Below are 9,387 nucleotides of genomic sequence, written 5' to 3' on the forward strand. Positions count from 1 at the left end.
GCTCAATGTTGGAGTGTCTTGTGTGAGTGTTTGTTAGTGTTGCGGTGTTGAAGTGTTGGAGTATCTTGTTTGTGGGTGTGTTCTTTGTGTGGGCTTGGCTCTGTCGTTTTAGATTTTCACCCGGTTTTCTCCTAAAAACTGGGCACTCTCTTCTTAATTAATAGATGAGGCAAAGCTTTTGCCACCATTTTTTTTAAAAAAAGCTCCTAGCTGCACTACGCGTTATTTCCCTTAGGAAGAGATCAAATGGAACTTACCCAGGATAGCTGGAGTCGGAGAATAGAAAGGAGGATGAAAACACTTGGCAAACAACTCGATACTTAGCAAATTTCAGTTCAGTAGTGATGCAACCGGGTGCTGATGGTTGCTTAAGATATTTACTGTCTGCTGGTTGGTAGTATGCTAGTAGCCATGGATAGATGTTGGACACTTCTTTTATTTACTAGTTGATTCATGTATAGACCTTATGTAAATCCTGAGCTGTAAAACACTGACCAATGTGGACTTCTAATTAAGAAAAAAAATGTGTGCATCGCTTGATGGAAAGGTGGGGACATTCCCAAAAAAAAACATAGACTAACACGCAATATTCTCCTATCTGGCTACCCCATTGCAGATCCATGTTCATACAACACTACACAAAAGCTGCAACTGGACCATGGAGGAGAAGATGCTCCTTTGTATGGCTGCACTTGCACATGGAACACTTACAATTTCCTGATCACATTCTATTCATCAAGTGTACAGTACTTCAAATGTGCCCCTCTGCCACACCACAGCCTGCTTCGTGGGTATCCGTTGTTGATGATGACGAGGATACCGATGAGGAGCTGGCCCCCCGGATGCCGCCGGTTGCTGCCAAGGACTGTACCACAACTGTTGTCGACCAAGGCAATGAGGTGGAGATGGCCTCGCGAATGCGCTTGGCTATCCCCAATGGCCACGTCGCCGAGGAAGCCGAAGAGGAGCTGGCTAGGCGGGCTGTTGCTGTCGATGGTGATGCGGGTTTTGGGGTGCAGCCCCCTCGCTGCCGCACTGTGGCCTCCATCTTGGGCATCTGCTGCGGACAACGACGATCAGAACGATGAACAGGAGCTGGTTCCCTAGACGCCGCCGACCGCCAAGTTCTTCAATGATGATGCTCCTGTTGTCAAGGTTGATGGCAAGGAGGTGGAGTGTGTGGCGGGCGCGAGTGATGGATGGCAGGAGGTGATGCCGCGACGCGGCCCGTGTCGCCCGGCTCTACCATCCCCGCTAGTTGCTCGTCGTCCTATCCCTGCTTGGCTCAAGGGTAGATGTTGCAGGTGCCTTGCCCCTGGTCACCGCGCCGCGGTTTGCTGTGACCCCTTCAGATGCTCTCGATGCCTTGAGAACGGTAATCGGGCACGTGACTGCTGTAACGCTTGGCGGCCTCTTAGCTTGTTGGCAGGCCTTGTCGGGTCGTCGCCTCGCCAAGCGAAGGCTCCACGTCGGGTCCAGGTTGAGGTCTTGCCCCCAGCCGATGCGCCTCGTCATCGGTCATGGGCGTCAGTTGTTTCCGCTCCTATTGGCTCTTTGACCCCGGCAGTTACGCAATCTGCTTTGGAGAAGCAAGCTGAGTTCTTTGAGGAGGCCGTCCGTCCTCTTCACGAGGCTGTGGTTTCCTTGCATGGCTGGATGCTAGCGATTGGGGGCTTCTTAGAGCGAGCGGAAGCTGTGTTGGGTAGGATCTCCCGGACTCCTGTCGAGTCTTTGGTTCTGCCTGATGTTGGCAAAGTGGGTGCGAGTGGAGCGGGCCTTCATGGGTGTTTCTCTCCTCGTGCTAGGGTGTGCTCGACGATCAAGGCTCCGGTCATGCAGATCATGCCCGAGCTCCTGGAGTTGTGTGGTGGTGTGCTTACGCCTCCTCCTGTCGAGGAAGTGAGGACCGGCTCACACGAGTTCTCGGATGTGGTTTCTCCACCGTGTCAGGCACTTGCCTTTGAGAAGTGTGGTGATGTTGACGCTGTGGTCTCTCCCTCGGCTGAGTCTGGGTTGTTGCCAACGGTGCCCGGAGCTATCGTCGCCAGAGAGGTTTGCGACTTTCTCGCCACCTTGCCCGTTGCCTTCCCTGGATCCGCAACTAGTTGACGGGTGTCTTCCAATGTCGTGGCCTGTCCTTTGTGGCGCGCCGTTGGAGTGTCGTGCTGAGTGTTTGTTGGTGTCGCTATGTGGGTGTGTTGTTTGTGTGGGCTTGGCCCGATTATTGTAGATTTTCGTCCGATTTTCTCCTAAAAACCGAACACCCTCTTCTTAATTAATGGATGAGGCAAAACTTTTGCCTCCGTTTCAAAAAAAAAAAACTAGTGAACTGTCCATGTTTCTCATAAGTCGAAGGCTACCTGATCTTCTTACCAATTGAACTGTTTCAAGCCGATCCATCAGTTGACTCCACTGTTCAATTTCTTTGGGTTCCAAGGACCTTTGATCTTAATTAAATATTCAACCAATCAGTGCAATTGTTGGGTCCATCAACCAATCGGTGCAATACATCAACCGTTAAAACATATAAGAACAAAGAAAACGCAGGCCACATCTGTAGTTGAGAGACATGCCAAGTTGACACCGACATACTTCCCAGTCTATACTCCATACTAGCTACTGCCCTACTCTGCCGCTATCCGCTACGCAGTTCACTACATCTAGTTGTACTTGCACATCCTCTAAAGGCATCTTCAACGGCGACGCATTTTGAATGCTTAAATTATTCGCGATTGTCCGTTTCCGTCGTCTAATGGACGCGAAAATGGTCGCGAGGTGCAAATTGTCGGTTAGCGCCGGGACACCTCCAGCGGTCCGACGTATTTTGGACACAGGGCCGGCCCTGACCCTTGGCAGGGTTGGGCGGTGGCCAAGGGCCTAGGCCTGGGGGGCCCAAGATTTTATATTATATGGGCTGAAAAAAAAAATTGGTCAGCACTCAGCAGGCCCAACTCTAGTATAACGAAACAGAAGTTGCGTTCGATCGGCTCCCTGCGTCTGGCGATCGGCCTCCCAGACCCGCTGCGTATTGCCTCGCCCTCGCGATCGGCCTCTCGCGATACGCTGCCCAGACGCCCCCTCGCGATCGGCCTCCCAGACGAAGAGTCCCTGCGTATCGCCTCGCCCTCGCGCTGTACGCGGCGTATCGCCTCGCCCTCGCGCCCCTGCCCTCGCATCGCCAATTCGCCTCGCCAGTCGCCCAGTCGCCTCGCCCAGCCGGCCGATTCCTGGACAGGCTACGCCGATCTCTTCCGGTCTTCCGTGTGTTCGGCTCGCCCGGCCATCGTACTCGTCCGGTCTCTTTGTAAGTCCTCAATTGATTCCCGGCTAATTCTTTCTTCTAATCTAGAACTATTTCTAGGGTTTTAATTTGGTAAATTCATTCATCACTATAGGTGTTACAATGCCGCCAAAACAATTGTCTGGTGCTGCGAAAAAAAGGAAGAGAAAGCAAGATGAAAAGATTAGGGAATCCCAAAGAGGCGATTTGAATAAGTATTTTCCAGTTAAAAGTAATGTTGATGTCAACAACAATAATCAGAGGCCAAATATCTGATCCGGGACAAGCTGATGAGGATAATACAGATGAAGATGTTGAGGTCCATGAACAGTCCTCAAATAATAGTAAGTAACTAACTAGCCAGTCCTCAAATAAACTAGCATCACGTTTTCCAAATGTAAGTAAGTAACTATATTTTTTTGAATGTAATTGCAGATGATGATGATAATGTTAATAAGGACAATATGGAGGAAGAAAATTTGCAGCCTTCATCTAATCCTAATGGTGATGATCAAGATGATTCTCTTTTATCTATGTATGATCCAAGAACATGGGATAATCTTGACAACTCCAAACGGGATATATTGATTGAAAAGGGGAAGATGTTGAGGTGAACTATGTTACAAGATAGATTGAATGGCTTGGCTACATGTTGTATTGAGAAGGATATCTTGGAAAGCATTGATCTTGAAACAATTATCAATGATTTTGCATCGAGGAATGCGCGGAGAAGCTTTTTGGAGAAGCATTGAAGTACTCATGGTAATTTGGTCTTTATTTGAGGTAATGAAACTAGTGCAAAATACATTTTATATTTTGCTGCCATTTTATAATTTTTTTCATTGTAATATGCGAACAAACTGAGAGTTTATATATATTTAGTTATACTACATATCGTTTTGAAAGGGCCCTTTTTTTACGTCGCCCAAGGGCACCAAAATACATAGGGCCGGGGCTATTTGGACACCCCAATATTTTGTTTTTCTGCTTCTTGTTTTCCTTCTTTGAAGAATCCTCCAATTTCAACGTCGGTTAATGAATCTATAAAAGAGCAGGGATAATAAACGCAAAAATAAGTTGTACTGATCATGCCATACTTTCTCGAATCGAACAAGTTCAAACATATTTAACATACAAACTAGAGAACAAACGCGAAAACAAACAGATTATAAACTAATTCTTTGCCTTTTCTTAGAAGGCCCCGCTCTCGTCGTCCTCACGAACGCGCCTCTTGCTTGTCACCTCCTCCTCCTCCGACAAGGTACTGCCGGACGACGCGTCCGACGAGTTTGAGTTCCAGTCGGACGACTGGTCAGTGGGGTCTTCCTCGTCGTCGGTGAACGGACGACCACGCTCCGCCTGCGCGTGCGCCTGCGCCCTCGCTCGGGCCCTTGCCTCCTTCCTGGCCACCGTCGCATCGTCCGCCGCCTCCAGCGCCTCCAGCCGTGCCCACTTGGCGTCGGAGTCCTCCTCCTCCTGGCCATCGAGGCCAACGGCGCCTCCCTCCTCCTCGACCTTCGTCGGCGGGGAGCTAGGGGGGGGGGGGGGGAGCTAGGGTTGTTGGGCGTCGCAGCCCTATCCCACCAATGCCAGCATCCTGGCGGCTTCCCCTCGTTGTCCGTGTCCGATGGCAACGACAAGTTCTTCATGGTGGCTAGCCGGTGTTGGAGAAGAAGAAGAAGAATGGCAACCGGTTGGACGTGAATTATAGCAGACGCAGAGGTTAAATTTAGCAGAGATTAATGGCGGCGCGTATAACGAAGAGGCCTGCGGTTGCTCTTCCCCGGCGGTTCATCGCTCCATTCTGGCGGTGGCGGGTTGATCGATGCGGTTGCCACTCCGACGGTTGACCTCCCCGGCAGTTGTTGCGCTTTAATTCGCGCCGATCGAGCCAGGGTCGCTGCCAGACTGGCCCGTGGGAAAGCTCGCGAACGCTCGGCGCGATCGCGCAGCGTCCGCGGAGACGCAAACGTGCCGCATATTTGCGCCGCGTTCGCGTCGCTGCGGACGCCCCGGACACGATGCGTCGTCCCCCTGGAGCAGAGTGCAGCCGCATTCCCCGCGGATGCAAATGGTCCCACGTTGGATATGCCATAACAACAACGACTCGCCGATCGATTTCCATGAAAAAAAATCGGATAGCTTATGCAATGCATCCCAATTGGATAATGCGACTCTTCCGGCGCAAAGCTACAAAAGAAGGACGATCAGGTCTCACTCTCACTCACTGACCAAACTACTCTTGACACCCACACATATCCACGGCTGAAGCTGCAGCTTGAGCTCACCACACTCCCCTCCTCTTTCAAGTCCAGACGAAGCCCTGAGCACTGAGCGTCTCGGAGCCATGGCGTCCGTGGAGACACCGCAAGAACAGTACGCGACCAAGCCAGCAGCCGCGGGCAGGAGCTACTGGCGGTGGCACAAGGACGATTTCTTCCCTGAGCCGTCGTTCGCGAGTTGGGGCGCGTACCGCTCCGCGCTGGCCGCAACCCCCTCGAGGCTCCGTGACCGCTTCACCGGCCGCTCCACCGACGCCAACGAGCTCGGCGCGCTTCGGCGCCGCAGCGAGAACGAGATGCGCCGCTGCCTCACGTGGTGGGACCTGACCTGGTTTGGGTTCGGCTCCGTCATCGGCGCCGGCATCTTCGTGCTCACAGGCCAGGAGGCGCACGACCACGCGGGACCCGCCATCGTGCTCTCCTACGTCGTCTCCGGCCTCTCGGCCATGCTCTCGGTGTTCTGCTACACCGAGTTCGCAGTCGAGATCCCCGTGGCCGGGGGCTCCTTCGCGTACCTCCGCGTCGAGCTCGGCGACGTGGCCGCCTTCATCGCCGCCGCGAACCTCATCCTTGAGAGCATCATCGGCACGGCGGCCGTGGCGCGATCCTGGACGTCGTACCTAGCATCGCTCATCAACAAGCCTTCGAGCGCGCTGCGCATACACACGTCGCTCGCCGAGGGGTACAACGAGCTGGACCCCGTCGCCGTGGTGGTGATCGCGGTCACCGCAACAATGGCCATACTGAGCGCCAAGGGCACCTCCCGGATAAACTGGGTCGCCTCCGCGGTCCACGTGGTCGTGATACTGTTCGTCATCGTGTTCGGCTTCATCCACGCAAAGCCGAGCAACCTGACCCCGTTCATGCCGCACGGCGTGCCGGGCGTGTTCCACGCGGCGGCGATCGTGTACTTCGCGTACGGCGGGTTCGACAACATCGCGACCATGGCGGAGGAGACCAAGAACCCGTCGAGGGACATCCCGCTGGGGCTCCTGGGGTCCATGTCGGTGATCACGGTCATCTACTGCCTGATGGCGCTGGTTCTGAGCATGATGCAGCCGTACACGGCGATCGACCGGAGCGCGGCCTACTCGGTGGCGTTCAGCAACGTGGGGATGCACTGGGCGCAGTACGTGGTGGCGCTGGGCGCGCTCAAGGGGATGACTACGGTGATGCTGGTGGGCGCGCTGGGGCAGGCGCGGTACACGACGCACATCGCGCGGAGCCACATCATCCCGCCGGTGTTCGCGCTCGTGCACCCGAAGACCGGCACGCCGGTAAACGCCAACATACTCATCGCCATCTGCAGCGCCTGCATCGCCTTCTTCTCCAGCCTCGACGTGCTCTCCAGCCTGCTGTCCATCAGCACGCTCTTCATCTTCATGATGATGGCCACCGCGCTGCTGGTCCGGAGGTACTACGTCAGGGGCGTGACGACGCGGACGCATGCGACGCGGTTCGTGGTGTTCCTGCTCGTGATCATCGCGTCGTCGGCGGGCATCGCGGCGTCCTGGGGCGCGGCGCCGGACCGGTGGGAGGGGTATGTCGTGCTGGTGCCGGCGTGGGTGCTGGGGACGCTCGGCATCCAGCTCATGGTGCCCACGGCGCGCGCGCCCAAGGTTTGGGGCGTGCCGCTCGTGCCGTGGCTGCCCTCGCTCTCCATCGCCACCAACCTCTTCCTCATGGGCTCCCTCGGCTCCGTGGCCTTCGTCCGCTTCGGCGTCTGTACCGCCATAATGCTCATCTACTACGTCCTGGTCGGCCTGCACGCCACCTACGACGTCGCGCACGATGAAGACGAGGGGATAGACTACAGTGAAGACAACACCGCTGAGTCTGCCGGCGAGAAGGCGACGGTCAAAACGGCCGACGTGGAGAAGGCTAGTGCAGGAGATGGTGAGCGCTAAAGATGACCGGAGTCTGCCGAACAGGCCGGTCGATCTGCCCGCGCGCGGCGGCCATGCGTGGTACGGTGCAAGTCATTGCTTGGACCATACACTGTCAAAAAAATGCAACTTGTATCACGAAATGAATAATCTTCCACAGGATTGTAATGTGCACAGACTCGACTCGACTTTGTTTCTTTGTAATGTATACAGATGTTTGAAGATTTAGTCCCGGAGTGATGCTTTGATTCTTGGGTGTATATGCTCCTTTTATTTTCTGCACTGATTGGCTGAATATTCGGTCCAGATCCAAACGTTATTGGACCCGAATGGAACAGTGTAGTCAATTGATGGATCGTTTGAAACAGTTCAATTGGTGGGAAGATCAGGTAGCATTGGAGTTCAGAAAAACATGGCCAGTTCACTAGTCTTTGAAGATAAACACTTCTGCAGTGCACTTGGTGCATAGAATTGTGACCAGGAAGTTGTAAGTGTTCCATGTGCAAGTGCAACTTGGTAACAAGTGGGAAGATGGACTCATTTCCGTCATTAGCTAATATTGTTTCAGCTAACCCATAGTAATGAAGTCGTCCAATGGAGATATCATCCTCGGGTTTGTTTACTGTTAAATCCATGTATATGTATCTAAAGGTATAATAGCTGCCCCCATGGGGCTTCACAACGATTTGAGATTCTCAACCGTCGGATCAACCCATTGGGAAAATCTCAGCCGTTTATTCTGGCCACTCCTATCACTAGCTAACCCCATGCAATGGCCAATTGTTACCCGCCTCCGGCTGCATGTGGGCCCCACCTTTGCGGGCCCCGCACGTCAGTCACTGCGGCTGGGATCTCTGTCCGTGTGCATTGGCGTCTGGCAGTGGATCTCAACCCGCAGGGGTATTTTTGGTATTTCAGCGCGGCCTGTATAAATAGAGCCCCCAGGGCAAAGAAAACCCTAGCCGCCTCGCGCGTCCGCCCCTGCCCAGTTCTGGTCGCCCGTCGCCGCCGCCTCGCTCCCCCGCCCCACCCCCGCTCCTGCGCCGTTCTCGTCGCCCGCCGCCGCCGCCTCGAGCCGCCTCCTCGCGCCCCCGTCCCTGCCCCGTTCTCGTCACCGGCCGCCGCCTCGAGCCGCGGCACGAGCGCGTGGGAGAGGCGCCGGCGGTTGAGCGCAACGCCGCAGGAGAGGCGCGCCGGTGGAGCGGCGACGTCCAGAGAGCGGAGCACCCAACGATTGTGGTCAGCGGCGAGGCGCCCTTGTGATATACAGCCACGGCGGCATCCGCTGCTTAGCGGTTGGCCTGGAGACGGAGGCCGCCACCTAAGAGATGGAAACGAGGAAAACCTGCTGAGGTACGTCAATTGCTGATTCGTGCCCAGATCTCAATGGGTTGTCACCATCACTGGAGCTGGCAAGCTGCAGAGGCTTTGATGCTTTTGGGCGCATTTTTTTTCAGGAAGAGCATGACCAGACGGCGGCCCGGAGACAGACAACGACGCTGAGCCGTGAAGATCCGCCCCCGAGACATCCCTTTTGGGCGCATCCGGGAAGGAGTGCTCGGCTCCGTTTTGGCCGGTCGGACGACGACCAGCAGCCCAAGATGTTGGCCAACAGCACAGCGGCCAGCTCTCTTCTGCCTATTCTTTTTGCAAAGATCTACAGGTTTTTTCTCTTCTCTTTCTCTCTCTTAAACGCTGCTCTCCAAGAATCTAGGATAAAAGTGGAGGCAGACTCTACCTGTTTGATTTAGCCCCTAAAACATCTCATATTGTTTTGTGTAGATCTGTTTTTACTTGTGCATGGAAACTGTTTGATGAAAATCCTAGATAAGATTAATGTATGAGACGAATGTACATGCTAACATCTCACAGGGTCTGCTTACAGTTTTCTCGGTCATTCTCTGTCATAGAATACATATACATTTGGTACGTGCAGTAC

General features: G+C 54.2%; 1 protein-coding gene across 1 annotated transcript; it reads left to right on the forward strand.

The window, feature by feature from the left end:
- The first annotated feature begins 5,498 nt into the window (after positions 1 to 5,498).
- Positions 5,499 to 7,696, forward strand: LOC127321218 (cationic amino acid transporter 5). The gene has a single exon (XM_051350259.2). The coding sequence runs from the start codon at positions 5,628 to 5,630 to the stop codon at positions 7,467 to 7,469; it is 1,842 nt and encodes a 613-aa protein (XP_051206219.1). The 5' UTR covers positions 5,499 to 5,627; the 3' UTR covers positions 7,470 to 7,696.
- The last annotated feature ends 1,691 nt before the right edge of the window (positions 7,697 to 9,387 follow it).

Source organism: Lolium perenne, chromosome 3 (genome assembly GCF_019359855.2).
Source record: "Lolium perenne isolate Kyuss_39 chromosome 3, Kyuss_2.0, whole genome shotgun sequence".
NCBI lineage: Eukaryota > Viridiplantae > Streptophyta > Magnoliopsida > Poales > Poaceae > Lolium > Lolium perenne.

Coding starts and splice junctions, on each gene's coding strand:
- LOC127321218 (XM_051350259.2), top strand. CDS start 5,628: ATGGCGTCCGTGGAGACACCGCAAGAACAGTACGCGACCAAGCCAGCA.